Source organism: Bos mutus, chromosome 13 (genome assembly GCF_027580195.1).
Source record: "Bos mutus isolate GX-2022 chromosome 13, NWIPB_WYAK_1.1, whole genome shotgun sequence".
Taxonomy (NCBI): domain Eukaryota; kingdom Metazoa; phylum Chordata; class Mammalia; order Artiodactyla; family Bovidae; genus Bos; species Bos mutus.
Window position 1 is genome coordinate 27,036,482 of NC_091629.1, and position 19,776 is coordinate 27,056,257.

Sequence of the window (19,776 nt, forward strand, 5' to 3'; positions counted from 1 at the left end):
GACAGCTCTTTGGAACTAACAGGAAGCCCCACTTCTCCATTGCTTTAGGTGGGGAGTTTCTGCAAGGCCCTGAGGATGCATTGAGAATGTCTGTCCACAGATTTCCACGGAAAGCTCCCTCCCAGGGCTGCAGAAGGCACAGCGTCATGGCTTCAGCCATAGTTTTAACCCCTCCCGATCCAACCTGGGAGGTAGTTGGGTGATTGGGAGACTTGTGTTTTACTTTCGTTTTTGAATTGAGGCAGGGAAATGAGAGTGATGGTGCAGGAAGAGAAAGCTGCATTTGGGCATGTGCCTGTGCATGTATGTGTGTACTCAACTCATATGTGTGCTTGCACAGAGTGGGAGGTATGATCTAATGCCTTATAACTGATCACCCTACCCTTGGTGCCTCAAGCAATTTATCTATTTCGCTGTGGCGTCTGTGGGTCAGGGGTCTGGGGTGGTTTGGCTGGTGTCACCTCTCCTGAGGTCACTCTCAGGCTCTCATGGCATGCCATGGTCTGAAGGTGAGCCTGGCTCTGGGGAGCCCACTCCCGAGGTGCCTTGCCCTTGTGGCTACTGGCTGGTGTTGGCTGTGGGCAAGTGGTCTCTGCTGTCCTCTGTGAGGGTCTGTCTGCACAGCCGCTGTGTACTGGGTGAGGCGGACGGCTTCCCCCAGACAGAGTGTCTGAAAGTCCGGGTTGGAAGCCATGGCGCTCTCGGTGGCCCAGCGTCGGAGGTAACACAACGTCACCTCTTTGGGTTGTTGGCCACCTTGATTAACTTCAGTTCAGTGTGGGAGAGAGGGCTGCGAGGTGTGGCAACCGGGAGATGCCAACCAGGGGAGGCTCCCGCCATGTGTGTGTGTGTGTGTGTGTGTGTATCTGTCTGTCTGTCTGTCTCTCTGTGTATCTGTGCATAGGGCTGGGCTGAGATGGTGAAGTGAATTAACAAATGAAAAAGAAGCACTTTCCAGAACATAATGGTGGACACGACAGCCCTGGAGGGCAGGTCAGGGCCAGCCAGGTAAGTGTGAGCAAGCACACAGGAGCAGGTGGGTACCTACCTGACTGCCGGGTGAATCTCCTGGGACTTCTCCTCCTGCAGAACCCACAGTGGGCACCTGTGTGGGGCAGACTGGCCAGTGTGGGATCTGAAGCTCCTGAGAGGAGCCTGCAGCCATTGCAGGACTTGGGAGAGAAACACCTCAGTTCTTTTTTTAGTAACGTACAGTGTAATTGACATATAACACTGTTAGTTTCAAGTGTAGAACTTACAGTGATGCAATATTTCTCTATGTTACAAAGTGATGGCCATCATAACTCTAGTTACCATCTGTTATCCTCCAAAGGTATTAACAACATTATTGACTGTGTTTCCATGCTGGATGGTTCAGCTTCGTGACTCATTCATACCTAGAAGGTTGTCCCTCTTCATCTGTCATAGCCATTTCACTGCTTGTCAGCATACGTCATCAAGGATTTGGGGGGAAAAAAAGAAAAACTCACAAGCACATTTCCCAGCAGAACATGTTGCTTTCCGGGGCTGACTACAGCAAGAGGAACCCAGAGTCCAAATCCCAGGGTGACTCTAGGCCCCTGGGGGTCTGTGGACCAGGAGGGGAGATGCAGCCTGGGGAGCTGACTGAGGCCAAGGAGGTCCCACAGCTGGTCCTGCCCATCACTTGACAGCCCTGCCCCCACCCCTGTTTCCACGGGTGAGGTCCAGGGAATCTGCAGAGGTAAGGTCTCCACTTGCTTGTTCCTTTGTGTTCAATCCTTATTTATTCAACCCCGAATATTCATTGGAAGGACTGGTGCTGAGGCTGACGTACCAATATTTTGGCCACCTGATGTGGAGAGCTGACTCATTGGAAAAGACCCTGATGCTGGGAAAGATTGAGGGCAGGAAGCGAAGGGGGCAATAGAGGATGCAATGGTTGGATGGCATCACCGACTCAGTGGACATGAGTTTCAGCAAACTCCAGGAGATAGGACAGGGAAGAGTGGCATGCTGCAGTCCATGGGGTGACAAAGATTCGGACATGACACTGAGCGACTGAACAACAGCAAGGGCTCTGCCTGGACCCTGACACCTGGGAAAGCTGAGGAAAGTGTTGAAATGTTTCCTGGCAGATGAGAAAGTGGCCACAGAGCAAATCACAGGATCTAGAGGTAACGCATTGGCCATTGATGCTGTATTTCCTTCCATGGCTCTCCCAGGACCCTGCTGTCAGCCTTGGTGATGGCGCCTAGGGCCAGCAGGTTAGCAGCTGGGAAGGCAGAGACCACTCTACAGTCTTGTTTCTGGAGAGGGTGCGCCTGCCTGAGCTGTGGGTGAGGCTTGGGGCCCAGCCACTTCGCCTCTACTGGGGGGATGGGGTTGTTGCCCAGGGAGGGACAGCTGGGCCAGAAACCCACTCCCATGATTCCTCAGCACACAGATTCCAGACGGAGGAAGGGGCCAGGTCGTGCCATCCCAGGCGAGGTGCACAGGGCCAGGGAGGGAGCTCCTCCCGCCACGATGAGTCCCTCCATCCACACCTGGGCTCACAAAGCCAAGCACTCCCAGGGGCCCTCCCTTCTGGACAAGTGGGGCCAGTGGGGCCAGACAAAGCCAGGCCCTGCAGCCCCCTGCGGAGGCAGGACCACTGACACAGCCCCACTCCCGTGGGCTGACAGCAGCAGCGTCGTCCAAGTGGAAACACCGAAGCCCTCAGTACTTATAGTGGGAATTTCTGATAATGTACTTTCACAGCCTTGGGAAATTTCATAGAAATAGCACCTGGAAAAACAGCATATATCAAGAAACTGTGTTGATGATTATTTTCCACGTTTTTCTTAGAATAATAGTCTTGTTACAGACCCCAAGGCCAAACCCAGAAGGGAGTATGATTGGGATCATGAAAGCATGGACCTTGGAACACTGGGTCAGCATCAGGCATGAACACTGCCTACGCACTTGCTAACTGTTCCCAAAAATTTCCCAGAAGAGAACAGCTCAGGGTAAAAACAAGGAGATCTGGACTATGTCAATGTAGTGTCTTAGGAAAGATAGGTCAAAGAAAGCCTTGTAGTCTGCAATCAGAAATAAAAGCTGGACTCCGAGTGGACTTTGCACCTCAGTCCAATAGAGGCAGCAGGTCCCCTGACACTGCACCAGATTTCATGTTCTGTTTTCAATCTCATCGCTCGCTCCTGGACCTTTAGGGCAACAAGTACCCCTCTTGGTAGCCCTGCCACTGCCCCAGGAAAGGGGTGAGCTCATGAAGGGCCAGCAGCTTCCCCACTCTGGAGTGACCCCAGGGAGACCCTTCCCAGGAGCTGCTTGAGGGGAAAAGTGGGGTTGATTCCTTGGAAACATGATGGGGATCACAGTGCCTAAAGGACCCTGAAAGCTTCCTTTGATGGAAGAGCCAGGAGTCAGGAAAAGCCTTGGAAGGAGCAGAAGAAGGGGTCAGGGAGGGTTGTGGAGAAGAACCAGTGGGGTCTGTGACCAGGTGGCAGGGGACAAGCACACAGCTGTGCCCACACTGAGCGGTGCCCGCCAACAGTGAGGATGCCTGCCAACAGTGAGGATGCCTGAAGCCAGGCTCCCTTCAGCCCTGCCCAAGCCCCGGGCTGGGAAGCCAGTCAACCCTGGGTGGAGGACACTCACATGCTGAAGAGTTCTCACACCACGAGACTGGCCCCTTCCCCAGGAAAGCCTGCCACACACACGGGAGCAGGTACTGACCTGAGAGGTGATCGCAGGCAAAGGGCTTTCCCTGGGGCTCAGCGGGAAAGAATCTGTCTGCCATGCCAGGAGCCACGGGTGACACAGGTTCGATCCCTGGGTCAGGAAGATCCCCTGAAGGAGGGCATGGCAACCCACTCCAGGATTCTTGCCTGGAGAATCCCAAGGACAGAGGAGCCTGGTGGGCTACAGTCCATGGGGTCACAAAGAATTAGACACAACTGAAGTGACTGAGCATGCATGCTCACTCAGGCCACACAGGGAGGAAAGGAAGGGGGGAGAAGGACCACACGACTGCTACCTAGAGTCCCAAGGCAACCACGGGCTTCTCCAGCAAACCTACCTCTGAAGGGCTGCCCTGGGGCAGGGATGCTGAAGCCAGGGACAGAGCCCAGATGCACCTGTGCAGGTTGTTCCACCTGTGGTGGCTCAGGTGTGTGAAGGGGAGAGACCCACCCCCAGGCCCAGCCAGCTGCCCTGATGGAAGGATGGCCCCAGCTGCCCAGCTCCCACCCTCTGGAACCAGGCTGCACAAGGCTGCTTGCAATGCTGACGTTTAATGACCAGTTCTACGGGGTGACATAGACAAGGAGGCGTGTCCACATGGCCTGGGTGCGACACCCAGACAGGTACTCATCCAGAGAACAGAACCAGAGCCGCTTAGACACTGAAGGGACACGACAGGGTGGCAGGGGTACCCCCCAGGCTGGGGTGTGGTCTCACTCAGCAGAGCCCTCCAAGCAGGTGTCATTCAGGAGTTTCAACTTTGTTCTCCATGGGTCAGTGGCGATCGTAAAGTAGCAGATGTCAGTCTGTGGGAATAAGCACAGAGACAGAGTGTGGGGAGGCGGCCTCAGGAAGCTGGTGTCTCCAGCTCTAAAGCCGTACCCACCCTACCTACCTACCCCGGGTGGCCCCCGGGAGCAGCCCCAAGCTCATCCTAGATCTTCCCGACCTGGGACTCTCTGCTGACCCCAGACGCACCTGGGTCACTCTGGCCTTCCAGCCCTGTGATCTCCAGGGACTCCTCCCCCCGACACCAGAATGTCCCACACGATCCATACCCCCAGTGTCCCAACCGGGTCCTCTGACCTGACCTGGGCTTGTTCAGGGGCGGGGCTCACCCCCCTTGTCACTTGGAGCAGTAGCAGCAGGGCAGGGCCTGGGAGGGCATGGGGACTCAGCCTCCATCTGTCCAGCTCTGGGCAGGAGGACCACTCGGCCACGGACATGCTGCCCCTCCCTCACACACTCCTTCTCCTGAAGGCGGGGCAGGGCAGTGGGTGACGACCAGGGAGGGGACATCCCGTCTTCCACCCAGGGACCCAGACCACGTGGTCAGGAACAATCTAACCTCAGGGGGACCTGGGATGTAGCAGCAGAAATGGGACCAGTGAGTAGACAGGCCAGGGGCATACGAGTGACCAGTGACCCCTCGGCTGGCGTGCCTGGCTGGCCTCCATCCTGCAGACAATCCCTCGGTGTCCTTTGGAATGCCATCGTCATCACTCCCCACACCGCCTGCCCTGATGCAGTGTCCACGGCCCTGTAACCTGAGGGTGGCTGGTGTGTGTCTTACATTGTTCACGTCTGGAGTTGCTTGAAAAGGACAGTTGCCGATGCCTTCGTCAAATTTCCTGCACCTGGTTCGGGCAAACTCCAGCTCCATGGAGAACACCAGGCCAATGTCCACCTGGGTTTGGACAGGCACTGAAGTGGACATAGCCCTCCTGCCCCCTTACGTACCTGGCAGGTAGACCCACACAGTGGGGCAGGACAGGGGTCTTTGCAGGAGGGGCTTGACTGCCAGCTTACTGGATAAATCTGGGCTGAGAAATGGATATTCCCTTTTTCGCCCTGTTGTCACTACTTTCACCTGTCCTACAGCGAGGAAGGAGCCCCATGGAGCTGCAGTATGCTCTCACACACAAATGCACACTCAGGCACACACAAGCACACACAGGACCGGGAGTGCTCCTTCTGCAGAATGTTCTTGGCATTTCTGTCTGCAGCCCACATGAAAACCACATACCCCTGGTTACATTCTGTACAGATTCCATTGCTAGGAGAATGTTTTAGGATGAAGAACGCCATCTGGGATGATTATAAATCACACAGGATCACTGAAACATGGACATCACCATATGTAAATTAGATGACCAGGGCATGTTCGCTGCATGCAGCAGGGCACCCAAAGCTGGGGCTCTGGGACAACCCAGAGGGAGGGGGTGGGGAGGGAGGTGGGGGTGGGGTTCACGATGAGGGGGATACATGTATACCTGTGGCCGATTCATGTTGATGTATGATAAAGACCATCACAATATTATAAAGCAATTATCCTCCAATTAAATACATTAATTTAAAAAATCACACTGGATCCATGTAGACGGAGGCCCAGAAGGAGCCCACAGCATGTGGACTCCGAGGAGAGGCTGTGAGCTCCCAGAGGCCCCTCAGAACCAGGGGCCCTGGCTCCTGACACTCCAGGCGCTTTCCTCCCCACCCTGCTATTTGTACATCTCTATCTCTTTCTTTTTCTCTCTCTCTGTTTTGTAAATTAACCTCTTAAAGTTATTTCCTTGAAATCTTTTCTGAATCTCTTTAATATTTTCTGTCTGCCTGTTAAAAAAAAAAAGGTAAGTAGCTTTATCCCCTTACAGTCTATATTTTGGTCATTCTTCTTTAAACAAGCTCAAATATAATGAAAACTGAAAATACATTTTACATGTGAGTAGACTGATGGAGCAGAGAAGGCAATGGCACCCCACTCCAGTACTCTTGCCTGGAAAATCCCATGGATGGAGGAGCCTTGTAGGCTGCAGTCCATGGGGTCACTAAGAGTCGGACACGACTGAGAAACTTCACTTTCACTTTCACTTTCATGCATTGGAGGAGGAAATGGCAACCCACTCCAGTGTTCTTGCCTGGAGAATCCCAGGGATGGGGGAGCCTGGTGGGCTGCCATCTATGGGGTCACACAGAGTCAGACACGACTGAAGCGACTTAGCAGCAGCAGCAACAAACTGATGGAGATTTAAAACCCTCCCAAGTTATTTCTTTTCTAAAAACTGAAACTACCCCAACAGGTTGTATTTCCCTCTATTTTATGGGCTTCAGATGATGATCAAGGCCCCTTGTTAAGCACCCCCAACCCTTGCCAGACCCTCATTAACAGCAGGTATGCACCAGCAGCAGGGGAGGGTACCTACAGGATCCTTCCACGACCGCAGTACATGCACCACTTTGTAGGCGTTTCTGCCCTGGCTCATCAGGTTGTACATGTGCAAGACATACTCCACGGTGGCAGGGAGGTAGTTCTTCAACAATCTCTGGTCATCATTTCACTCTTTCTCTGTGGGACCGCAGATGTGACTCCCCAGGAGCCAGGGACCTAAGAGAAGCAGCAGCAGGGTCCAGGGCTGAGCCCACCTGCACCTCCCCTATCGGCCCCTCGTGGCTGCTGCCCCCAGGCACCAAGGCTTCACCCTTCCCATCTCCGGCTTCCACCCGGCCTTCCTGGGTGTGGGTCCAGTCTATCTGCTCCAGGACATACTCTCCCCTGGTCCACCCCTCTGGTCTGATACGCTGTCCCTTCCCTCTCGTGACCCTGCCTCCTCCATCTCAAGCTGATAACATTGCCTCCTGTCCAGGAGAGAGAGGGAGACCCAGGCAGGGTGGGTTGGGAAGGACCAACCGTGGAGGAGGGTCCACTGCTGCTAAACTCCAGCCACACACCCACCTTGGCATTTCACAGGGGTCAGAGGCTTTTGGGGTACCCCAGACTTGGATGCTGAAGGGTCCTGGGACACAGCAGCAGGTGAGGGTCAGAGAGACCAGGACAGACAGAGCCAAAGAGGATGAGTGGCCCAGAGTCAGCTTGTGGGTTACAGAAGGTGGTCTGCAATGGCTGGGAAGGATTCTAAAAGGCCTGCTTGAGAATCACTGGCCTGGAATGTGGGGGCTTTGTCTCTGTAGGGAACAGGCTTCCCTGGGCTTCTATTTCCTTGGTGCTCCTCCCCTGCTGCAGGCAGACTGGCCTCATGACAGAGACACAAGGAAGGAAGGAGGTGATGACAGCGGTCGTCGGCCACAGGCCAGGGAAGGGCGCCCGTGGTAGCAGCCTCGAAGGGGGAGAGGGGTTGGCAAAACTGGGCATTGGACTGGGAATCAAATTCCAGGGGAGTCAGTGACAGAGGAGGGAGCTAGGGGATCCAAAGACACCACATTATCAGTGCCTGGTCATTTTATCATGAACACAGCCAGGTACGAGTGCTACCAGTTACAGAGCTCTGACAAAGGGGTGACGAGGGATGTGAAGAAGCCACATCCAGGTCCGTGACACTCCCATGGGCTCATCAGGACAGCCATGTGAAGACCCCAGGAGTGATTTCAGCCCCATAATTATCAAGGACCCCTGAGTGTCATCTGGGGGGGAAGGCTAACAAGAGAGGGTGGGGCACAAGACTCGGGCAGGGGGTTGCCAGGAGCCCTGGATGAAAGTGAAGGACAGATCCCTCCTCCTCCAGCCTGTCCACCTGGGTCACCCCAATGCCCTCCCCTCAGCCCCACACAGAGTGGGCTCCCCACATGCGGGAGCTGCTGCCACTGTCCCTTCTGGACCTCAGAACCATGGGGGTAACCAAGCCAGGTTCCTGCTCACGTTAGGACACGCACACAGACTTGTCCCCACTAAGTGTAGAAATCCACAGAAGCACCTTCCTGTGGACCAATTTCCCACTTCCATCACTAGTCAAACGGCACCTTGAAGAAAGTCCACGGCGCTGGTCCAGCTCATGACAGGATGGAGTGCTGTGGCCGCCATAGCAACTGAGCCTTGGGATGGGCAAAAGAGACCTCATCCATCACCAGCTCTAATGCTCCAAAGGATAAAGATAATGTGGTATGAATACACATGGAATACTTCTCAGCCATAAAAAAGGGCCCCGTTCTTCTAATGCAGCAATGTCAATGGATATAGAGAATATTACGCTGAGAGACATAAGTGAGAGAGAAAGAAACATGCTCTGTGTCAGCCTACATGCGGAACCCCCAATATTAATTCAAACAAATCTGTATGAAAAACAGAAGCAGATTCATTGATACAGGAAGAAACTAGTGGTTACCAGTACAGAGAAGAAGGAGGAGGGGCAAATTGGAGGTAAGGGATTAAGACAGACGAAGTACACAGTATACAATAGATAAGCAACACAGATGCATTGCATAACACAGGGAAATACATTTGTTTTCTTGTAATAACTTTGAGTGGAGTACTCTTGATGAGGGTGAAAGAGGAGAGTGAAAAAGCTGGCTTAAAATTCAACATTCAAAAAACTGAGATCATGGCATCTAGTCCCATCACTTTCTGGCAAATAGATGGGTAAAAAGTGGAAACAGTGTCCGATTTTATTTTCGTGGGCTCCAAAATCATTGCAGACAATGACCACATCCGTGAAATTAAAAGATGCTTGCTTCTTGGAAGGAGAGCTTTGACAAATCCAGACAGCATACTAAAAAGCAGAGATATTGCTTTGCTGACAAATGTTCCATATGGACAAAGCTATGTTTTTTTTCAGTAGTCGTGTACAGATGTGAGAGTTGGATCATAAAGAAGGCTGAGCACCAAAGAACTGATGCTTTCGAACTGTGGTTTTGGAGAAGAATCTTGAGAGTTCCTTGGACAGTAAGGAGATCAAACCAGCCAATCCTAAAGGAAATCAACCCTGAATATTCATTGGAAGGACTGATGCTGAAGCTGAAGCTCCGATACTTTGGCCACCTGATGCGAAGAGCCAACTCATTGGAAAAGACCCTGATGCTGGGGAAGATTGAAGGCAGGACGAGAAGGGGGCAACAAAGGATAAAATGATTGGATGGTATCACCACCTCACTGGACATGAGTTTGAACAAATATGAAGGACAGGTAAGCCTGGCTGGTTGCACTCCATGGGGTTGCAAAGAGTTGGACATGACTTAGTGACTGAACAACAACAATAGCAACAATGTATATACACCTCTGTGTGCGTGTTAGTTGCTCAGTCCTGTCCCACCACTAATATTAAATCAACTATAATTCAATAAAAAATGTATAGAAAAATTTTCACCCTAAGATTCCTTGTAATAGCTGTAATTAGAAAATTTTCAATTCTTAGGCATTGACTAAATATGAGAATGAGTTTTGAGTTTTAGGAAGACACCAGCTCTGAGACTGTCTGTGCCAGGGGCAGGAAGGGGACAGGCTGGCAGGATCAAAGCCCCACCTCTCCCCACACAGGCACCACCTACTCGCGGAGGCCGAGCTTCTGGAAACCCACTTTTTTCTCTGTCCCCAGGCATGGTAGTTTGACACCTCCCTGATCAGTGATGCCCCCAGAAACCAGTCTCAAGCCCGCAGCCCCCAGCCCACATAAGTGCCTTACTGCTCAATGTGACTCTGCCCCGACCACTCCCGGGGGACTCTGAACTGGGCTACCCAGTCAGGTCAGCACCATCCCCTGGGAGCCGGCTAAGATGCACCTTCTCTGGGCCTGCCCAGACCTGCAGGGTAAGGATCCCGGGGATGGACAAGGCCCAGGGTCCAGGGCGTCCACAGGCCTCCATGAGTGCTGGGCCCCTCTGAAGTTCTCAAGTAGCTGTGGACGGAGCCTATACGTCTGTTGCAGAGACACAGGCCTGAAGTCTTGTCTGGAAAGAGTGTGCTGTGTCGTGGTCCCAGGGCTGCTCTGTGCCCCGGCTGGAGGCAGTGAGGTTCTCTTCTCTGAAATGGCCCCTCGCTGCTCACAGGGAGTTGTGTGTCCCTGAGCTGTGGCCACGAGGCCCCCAGAGGGCACCATCCCCCAGGACACAGCTCAGCTCCTGAGCACATGGGCTTCACGCTCTCTGCTTCCCCTTCACCCCTCCCCCTCCTCTGGTGACAGCCCCTGGACAAAGGGGACAGCAAGGGCCCGCTGAGTGTCATGGCCACCCCACCTGGGACACCTCTGAGGGAGGGTGTGTCTGTCAGCCGGCCAGGCCTCAGGCTGAGAACCCAGGAGCTGAGGGGTCATGTCAAGGGAGACTCAGGGATTCTGAGGGAAGCTCCTGGGTCCAGGACCTGCAAACCCTGCTCCCACCTGACCCCGGCACCCACCCAGGGGCCTGGGAGCCCATGTTCCAGAACTCGAGGGCACTGGGGGCCACGGGGATGGGGGCACAACTACACCTGAAAGACCCCAGCCCTCTGCTGCTTTCTCGGTGGGGACACCCTTCACCCCTAGGTGGGCCGCCTCTGTCACCCACAGAGCTGACTCCGGGCCACTCATCCTCTTAGGTTCCGTCCCTCCTTGTCTCTCCAACCCTCACCAACTGCTGCGTCCCGGGACCTCCTTCCACTCACACTCCTTGCAACTGTGCCCTTGATTCGGCATCCAAGTCTGGGGTACCCCATAAGCCTCTGATCCCCCTGAGATGCCAAGGGGGGGCGTGTGGCTGGGCTTCCTCCACGGTTGGTCCTTCCCAACCCACCCTGCCTGGGTCTCACTCTCTCTCCTGGACAGTAGGCAATGTTATCAGCTCGGGATGGAGGAGGCAGAGTCACGAGAGGGAAGGGACAGGGTGTCAGACCAGAGGGGCGGACCATGGGAGGAGTATGTCCTGGAGCAGATAGACTGGGCCCACGCCCAGGGAGGCCGGGTGGGAGTTGGAGACGGGAAGGGTGAAGCCTTGGTGCCTGGGGGCAGCAGCCATGATGGGCCGACAGCGGAGGTGCAGGTGGGCTCAGCCCTGGACTCTGCTCCTGCTTCTCTTAGGTCCCCGGCTCCTGGTGACTCATGGCTGGCGTCGCAAAGGGGACAAGAATAGTGAAAACACAAATATCTTGGAGCTTTACCTTCCTGCCGTCGTGGAGTATGCCTTACACATGTACAACCTGAGGAGCCAGGACATGAATGCCTACAAAGTGGTGCGTGTACTGAGGTCGTGGCTGGAGTTGGTAGGTACCATATTTTCCCCACTGCTGGCCTCACCAGCTGTTACTAGGGTCAGGAGGTGGTGTCAGCAAGGGATCTCGATCATCATTTGACAACCATAAAACAGAGGGAAATACAGCCTATTGGGTTAGTTTCAGTTTTTATTAAAAAAAAATAATGGGAATTTTTTAAACTCTGGGAGATGTGTTTTCAGTTTTGTCATTTTTCACCTTGTTTTATGAAGAATAAGCAAAATATAAACTATGAGGGGATAAAACTATTTATTTAAAAAAAAAGAGCCAGACAGAAAACCCTGGATTAGAGATTTAGAATCGACTTAATGGAAATCACATTAAACTAGGCTCCTTTAGGGAAAACAGAGAGAGAGAGCAGGGAAAGCCGCTGGAGGCCCCGCGTCCTGAGGAGCCTCTGGGTGTTCAGGGCCTCTCCTCTGACCCCATGTGCTCCGGGCTCTTTCTCCTCCGTGGATCAAGCAGGATTTACACTCTTCCCAGACCATGTTCTGAATCCTAAAATGTTCTCATGGCAATGGAATCTGCAGAACATGACCAGGGGTGCGATTTTCACACGCACTGCAGACAGAAAGGCTGAGAGCATTCTGCGGTCTTGTGTGTGGCCATGTGTGGATGTGTACCTGTGCTTTGTGTGAGTGCCTGGGGGAGAGGAGACATGCTGGGGCGACACCCTCTCTGCACCTCTGGATTGAGTGACAGAAGGAAGGCAGAGTGCTCTCCACACGGCTCCAGCTTCCCTCCAGGGACAGGAGTGGGTCCCACCTGGCTCTCCTGCCCTCACTGGGTCTCTGCCTGCAGTCTCTGGCCTGGAGTGCAAGACTGACTCTGGGTGTTGGGAATAAAGGCAGGGCTAGAGTAGGGGGGCGCTACGAGGCCTGAAGTCCAGGCAGTGGAGAAGAAGACAGTGCACTTTGTGAGAGGGAGGGTGCTTCTTGAAGTCATTGTCCCAGCCCTGTGAATGTGCCTGTGTGCTTATGTCCTTGCGTCTGTGTGTGTTGATATGTGCGTGTATGTGTGTGTGTGTATGTGCATGTGTATATCTGTGTGTTTGTATGTGTGAGTGTGTGGATGTGTGTCTGTGTGTGGATGTGGATGTGTGTGAGTGTGTGTATGTATGTGTGGGTGTGTGTGTCTGTGTGTATGGATATGTATGTGTCTGTGTGTGGATGTGTGAGTATGGATGTGTGTGTGCCTGTGTGTGCAGGAGTGTGTGTGCCTGTGTGTGTGGATATGTGCATATGGGAAGAGAAAGCATTCACTTCACAGTCTGAACAGAAAGAAGAAAAAGGCCTGGTGTTCTCCATGGAGCTGCAGTTCGCCCGAACCAGGTGTGAGAAATTTGACGAAGACATCGACAACTGTCCTTTTCAAGCAACTCCAGACGTGAACAATGTAAGACACACACCAGCCACCCTCAGGTTACAGGGCCGTGGACACTGCATCAGGGCAGGCGGTGTGGGGAGTGATGACGACGCCTTTGCAAAGTCCACCGAAGGGTCGTCTGCAGCATGGAGGCCAGCCAGGCAGGCCAGCCCAGGGGTCACTGGTGACTTGTACGCCCCTGGCCTGTCTACTCACTGGTCCCATTTCTGCTGTGCATCCCAGGTCCCCCTAGGGTTAGACTGTTCTTGACCATGTGGTCCAGGCCCCTGGGTGGAAGGCGAGATGTCCCCTTCCTGGTTGTCACCCACTGCCCTGCCCCGCCTTAGGGAGAGTGTGAGGGAGGGGCAGCATGTCCGTGGCCGAGTGGTCCTCCTGCCCAGAGCTGGACAGATGGAGGCTGAGTCCCCATGCCCTCCCTCCCAGGCCCTACCCTGCTGCTCCTGATCCAGGTGACAAGGGGGTGAGCCCCGCCCCTGGATAAGACAGACAGGTCAGAGGCCCTGCTGGGACACTGGGGACATGGGTCATATGGGACATCCTGGTGTCAGGGGGAGGAGTCTCTGGAGATCACAGGCCTGGCAGGGCAGAGTGACCTGCCTACCCAAGAAGGTAGTGTTTGCTGGATGCCAGCTTTAGAGCTGGAGACACCAGCGTCCCAAGTCCCTTCCCCTCTACTCTGTCCCTGTGCTTGTTCCCACAGACCATCACCTGCTTCTTCACTGTCGACACTGAACCCTGGAAGACAGAGTTCCAACTCCTGAACGACACCTGCTTGGAAGGCTCCGCTGAGTGAGACCGCACCTCAGCCTTGGGGGCACCCCTGCCACCCTGTCATGTCCCTTCAGTGTCCAAGTGGCTCTGGTTCTGTTCTCTGGATGAGCACCTGTCTGGGTGTCACACCTGGGCCATACGGACACGCCTCCCTGTCCATGTCACCCCATAGAACTGGTCATTAAACGTCAGCATTGCAAGCAGCCTTGTGCAGCCTGGTTCCAGAGGGTGGGGGCTGGGTAGTTGGGGCCGTCCTCCCAGCAGGGCAACTGGCTGAGCCCGGGGGATGCGTGTCTACCGCTCAGACATGTGAGCCAGCTGCCGGTGGCACAACCTAGGAGCACAGGTGCATCTGAGCTGTGTCCCGGCCTCATGGGATGAGCGTGACCCTTAGAGGGACATTGGCGTGGCTGGACAGGCAACCTTCAGTGCAGGGGGGACCACACAGGGTCTTGGGCCCCTCAGCACATGCCCAGGGGCTTGCTCACACACATCCACTGATCTGGGAAGCTATGGGATGGGGGAATGTAGGAGGGGCTCCAGCCTCCACTCAGATGGGCCCACCCACCACAAGCAGCAGTGTCTCCTGGAGCCTCTTAAAAATATGCAGCTGCTCAGGGTCTCTGGACCTTTGGAGCAGCAGGTGCATTTCCTCTAAACCCAGGGCTCCTGGGACACTCGGAGCTGAGAATGGCTGCTGGTGCTGTGGAGCCAGCAACTGGTCTCCCAGAACAGGACTGAGCAGGCATGTCTGTCAGGGGAAAAGCAGGAGCAGGGTCCAGGGCTGAGCCCACCTGCACCTCCACTGTCGGCCCATCATGGCTGCTGCCCCCAGGCACCAAGGCTTCATCCTTCCCGTCTCCGGCTCCCACCTGGCCTCCCTGGGCGTGGGCCCAGTCTATCTGCTCCAGGATATACTCCTCCCCTGGTCCGCCCCTCTGGTCTGACCCTGCCTCCTCCATCCCGAGCTGATAACATTGCCTCCTGTCCAGGAGAGAGAGCGAGACCCAGGCAGGGTGGGTTGGGAAGGACAAACCGTGGAGGAAGCCCAGCCACCCGCTCCCCTCAGCATCTCAGGGGGATCAGAGACTTATGGAGTGCCCCAGACTTGGATACTGAATCAAGGGCACAGTTGCAAGGAGTGTGAGTGGAAGGAGGTCCCGGGACGCAGCAGTTGGTGAGGGTTGGAGAGACAAGGAGGGACGGAACCTAAGAGGATGAGTGGCCTGCAGTCAGCTCTGTGGGTGACAGAGGCGGCCCGCCCAGGGATGAAGGGTGTCCCCACCGAGAAAGCAGCAGAGGGCTGGGGTCTTTCAGGTGTAGATGTGCCCCCATCCCCGTGGCCCCCAGTGCCCTCGAGTTCTGAAACATGGGCTCCCAGGCCCCTGGGCGGGTGCTGGGGTCGGGTAGGAGCAGGGTTTGCAGGTCCTGGACCCAGGAGCTTCCCTCAGAATCCCTGAGTCTCCCTTGACATGACCCCTCAGCTCCTGGGTTCTCAGCCTGAGGCCTGGCCGGCTGACAGACACACCCTCCCTCAGAGGTGTCCCAGGTGGGGTGGCCACGACACTCAGCGGGCCCTCGCTGTCCCCTCTGTCACTGTCCCCTTTGTCCAGGGGCTGTCACCAGAGGAGGGGGAGGGGTGAAGGGGAAGCAGAGAGCGTGAAGCCCATGTGCTCAGGAGCTGAGCTGTGTCCTGGGGGATGGCGCCCTCTGGGGGCCTCGCGGTCACAGCTCAGTTAAGTTCAATCCTATCTACTGACTCTTTGCCACCCCACGGACTGCAGCACGCCAGGCTTCCCTGTCCATTACCAACTCCGGGAGCAAACTCAAATTCATGTCCATCGAGTCAGTGATGCCATCCAACCATCTCATCCTCTGTTGTCCCCTTCTCCTCCTGCCTTCAATCTTTCCCAGCATCAGGATTTTTTTTCCAATGAGGCAGTTCTTCGCATCAGGTTGCCAAAGTATTGGAGTTTCAGCTTCAGCATCACTCCTTCCAGTAAATATTCAGGACTGATTTCCTTTAGGATGGACTGGTTGGATCTCCTTGCAGTCCAAGGGACTCTCAGGAGTCTTCTCCAATTCCATAGTTCAAAAGCATCAATTCTTCTGTGCTCAGCTTTCTTTTTAGTCCAACTCTTACATCCATACATGACTACTGGAAAAACCATAGCTTTGACTAGATGGACTTTTGTTGAAAAAGTAATGTCTCTGCTTTTTAATATGCTGTCTAGGTTGGTCATAGCTTTTCTTCCAAGGAGCAAACCTCTTTTAATTTCATGGCTGCAGTGATTTTGGAGCCCCCAAATATAAAGTCTGTCACCGTCTCCATGGTTTCCCCATCTATTTGCCATGGTGTGATGGGACCAGATGCCATGATCTTCATTTTTTGCATGTTGAGTTTTAAGCCATCTTCTCACTCTCCTCTTTCATTAAGAGGCTCTGTAGTTCTTCACTTTCGGCCATAAGGGTGGTGTCATCTGCATATCTGAGGTTAATGATATTTCTCATGGCAATCTTGATTCCAATTGGTGCTTCATCCAGCGAATGATGTACTCTGAATAGAAGTTAAATAAGCAGGGAGACAATATACAGCCTTGACATACTTCTTTCCCAATTTGGAACTAGTCCACTGTTCCATGTCCAGTCTAACTGTTGTTTCTTGACCTGCATATAGATTTCTCAGGAGACAGGTAAGGTGGTCTGGTATTCCCATCTCTTGAAGAATTTTCCACAGTTTGTTGTGACCCACACAGTCCAAGACTTTGGTGTAGTCAGTGAACCAGAAGTAGATGTTTTCCTGGAACTTTCTTGCTTTTTCTATGATCTAATGGATGCTGGCAATTTGATCTCTGGTTCCTCTGCCTTTTCTAATACCAGCTTGAACATCTGGAAGTTCTCATTTCACATACTGTTGAAGCCTAGCTTGGAGAATTTTGAGCATTACTTTGCTAGTGTGTGAGATGAGTGCAATTGTGTGGTAGTTTAAGCATTCTTTGGCATTGCATTTCTTTGGGATTAGAGTAAAAACTGACCTTTTCCAGTCCTGTGGCTGCTGCTGAGTTCTCCAAATTTGCTGGCATATTGAATGCACCACTTTAACAGCATCATCTTTTAGGATTTGAAATAGCTCAACTGGAATTTCATCATCTCCACTAGCTTTGTTGATAGTGATGCTTCCTACAGCCCACTTGACTTCGCATTCCAGGATGTTTGGCTTTAGGTGAGTGACCACACCATCATGGTTTTCTGGGCCATGAAGATCTTTTTGTATAGTTCTTCTGTGTATTGTTGCCGCCTCTTCTTAATATCTTCTGCTTCTGTTAGGTCCATACCATTTCTGTCCTTTATTGTACCCATCTTTGCATGAAATTTTCCCTTGGTATCTCTAATTTTCTTGAAGAGTTCTCTAGTCTTTCCCATTCTATTGTTTTTCTCTGTTTCTTTGCACTGATCTCTTAGAAGGCTTTCTTATCTCTCCTTGCTATTCTTTGGAACTCTGCATTCAGATGGGCATATCTTTCCTTTTCTCCTTTGCCTTTCACTTCTCTTCTTTTCTCAGCTATTTGTAAGGCCTTCTCAGACAACTATTTTGCCTTTTTGCATTTCTTCTTCTTAGGGATAGTTTTGATCACTGCCTCCTGTACAATGCTACGAACCTCTGTCGTCAGATCTAATCCCTTGAATCTCTACAGGTGGATTCCTTACTAGCTGAGACACCAGGGAAGCCAGACCTCAGCTCAGTGGCACACAACTCCCTGTGAGCAGGGAGGGGGCGTTTCACAGAAGAGACCCTCACTGACTCCAGCTGGGGCACAAAGCAGCCCTGAGACCATGACACAGCATTCTTTCCAGACAAGACTTTGGCCCTGTGCTCCCACAACAGACATTTAGGCTCTGTCCACAGCTACTTGAGAACTTCAGAGGGGCCCAGCACCCATGGAGGCCTGTGGACTCCCTGGACCCTGGGTCTTGCCAATCCCTGGGATCCTGACCCTGCAGGTCCGGGCAGGCCCAGAGAAGGTGCATCTTAGCCGGCTCCCAGGGGACGGTGCCAACTTTGTCTCTGGACCTCACTCTGGGTGGCCCAGTTCAGAGTCTACTGGGAGTAGACGGGGCAAAGTCACATTGAGTAGTCAGGCACTTGTGGGGGCTGGAGCTTCAGACGTGAGACTGGTTTCTGGGGGCTACACTGATAAGGGAAGAGTCAGAATACCATGCCTGGGGACAGAGAAAAAAGTGGGTTTCCAGAAGCCCGGCTTCCATGAGCAGATGGTGCCTGAGTGAAGAGAGGAAGAGTTGGGGTCTTTGCAGGGGGTGGGAGCTTTGAACTCCACCCAACGCCTCTCTCTCCTCAGGGTGTCCACATTCACAAGACTGCTTACAGCTCATGCCCCCCACCCCGAGATGTTGTTGCCTAGTTTCTGTACAGGTGAGCACCCCAGCCTCTTCAAAGAAAGAGAGTCTTTGTGATTATTCTTTTTACTTTTTGCCAGCTGCATGGCTTTCAGGATATTAGTTCCCTGACCAATGATAGAATCTGAGCCCTTGGCAATGAAAGCACAGAGTCCTAACCAGTGAGCCAGCAGGAAATTCCCTGTGATTTTACTTTTCAAGCAGATTCTGTGGTCACTGTGCCCTGATCTCCAAGCACAGCACTCAGTCCTAGCCGGAAGATGTCTTTTTGCCATTTAGTATTTGCAACAGTGAAGTGGGGCCATGTGATCAAGTATGAGAAGCAACCAGATCTGCGGAGAAAACTCCCAAGAGGTCATGTCGCTGGACCGTCTTTCAACCTCAAAACCGAGGGAAGTTGCACCAAGATGGATGGACCAAGAGGAAATTATGGTGACAGAAGGCAGACAGAGGGCAACACGAAGCATCCTTATACTTTCGTGAGGAAGCCAAAGTAGGCAGACTCACAGAGGTGGAAGGTGGAGCGGGAGTTCCCAGGGCCAGAAGGAGGGGAGTGGGGAGACTGTCAGAGGACACGCGTCTCAGTTACAAGATGGATAATTTCTGGACCTGTGCTGTCCAACTTAGGGCCTGGAGACACTGCCATGGACGTGCATCTGGGCTGAGAGGGTAGAGGTGGAGTGCTTTCCATACCAGAAACGAACAACATTTAAAAAATGAAGGTACAGGAGGGCGCTTTGGGAGCCGGTCACCTGTTTGTGGCCTGGAACGTGCAAGCTTTCTCACACGGATCCCAAACTCCAAACTCTTAAGTGTAGACATTGGATGTGTGTGGCTTCTGTCTCTCAATCATACTTTCACAAAGTCGTGAAATCAAAAACTCCACAACAGGCTGTCCCTTTTCTTGGATGGCTGTAAGTTCACTGAAACCGCGAAGGGAATGTCAGTGTGCTTTTTCGCCCAAGAATGAGTGTTCAGGAATGCAGTTGGGATGGATTTGGCTGCAATTTTAGCAACATCTCAGTGGATTTGAGGGGGAAGAGCCTGTGGAGACATGTATGAATAGAGTCCTGATATACCTGGACAGGTAAAGAGTCCAGGAATGCCCACAGCTGCCACTCAGAGTTTGTCATTGGAGAAGCCTGAAAAACAGGAGTCTGTCTTGTCACGTCCTGAAGGCAAGCAGCCATGTGCATTCGGAGCAGGTGTCCACAGACAGTCTTACTTTCACACGGCTTGGATCCCCATGCCCAGCGTGCGTCCTCACCATGCAGTCCAGGGGAGAACGGGTTGGGTTGGCCACAGCTGGCCCAGGTCACGGCATGTGGACACGACTGGACCTGACAAGCGGTGCAGAGCCCCTGGATCCATAGTGGTCTGGGGGAGGCCCCCTTCATAGACTGAGAGCTACAGGCACCATCAAGACCAGAACCCAGAAAAAGAGGGTGAATGTGGACCTTAGACTGCGAGGACCCGAGATGTAGGCACAGACAGGGCTGGGGCCTGGGAAG

The 19,776-nt window shown here is 53.3% G+C and overlaps 1 protein-coding gene across 1 annotated transcript; it reads left to right on the top strand.

Annotated features, from left to right (window-relative positions):
* The first annotated feature begins 11,388 nt into the window (after positions 1-11,388).
* On the top strand, positions 11,389-14,035 carry LOC102269413 (cystatin 9 like). Its single transcript, XM_005888996.3, has 3 exons — positions 11,389-11,683; positions 12,962-13,087; positions 13,779-14,035. The coding sequence occupies exons 1-3, from the start codon at positions 11,438-11,440 to the stop codon at positions 13,869-13,871; spliced, it is 465 nt and encodes a 154-aa protein (XP_005889058.1). The 5' UTR covers positions 11,389-11,437; the 3' UTR covers positions 13,872-14,035.
* Positions 14,036-19,776: the final 5,741 nt, after the last annotated feature.

What these genes read in the sequence shown, in the direction of transcription:
- LOC102269413 (XM_005888996.3), top strand. Translation starts at nt 11,438, where the DNA reads ATGATGGGCCGACAGCGGAGGTGCAGGTGGGCTCAGCCCTGGACTCTG. An exon ending in TGAGGTCGTGGCTGGAGTTG is followed by an intron (nt 11,684 to 12,961) that starts GTAGGTACCATA and finishes TTCACTTCACAG; the next exon opens with TCTGAACAGAAAGAAGAAAA. An exon ending in CAACTCCAGACGTGAACAAT is followed by an intron (nt 13,088 to 13,778) that starts GTAAGACACACA and finishes TTGTTCCCACAG; the next exon opens with ACCATCACCTGCTTCTTCAC.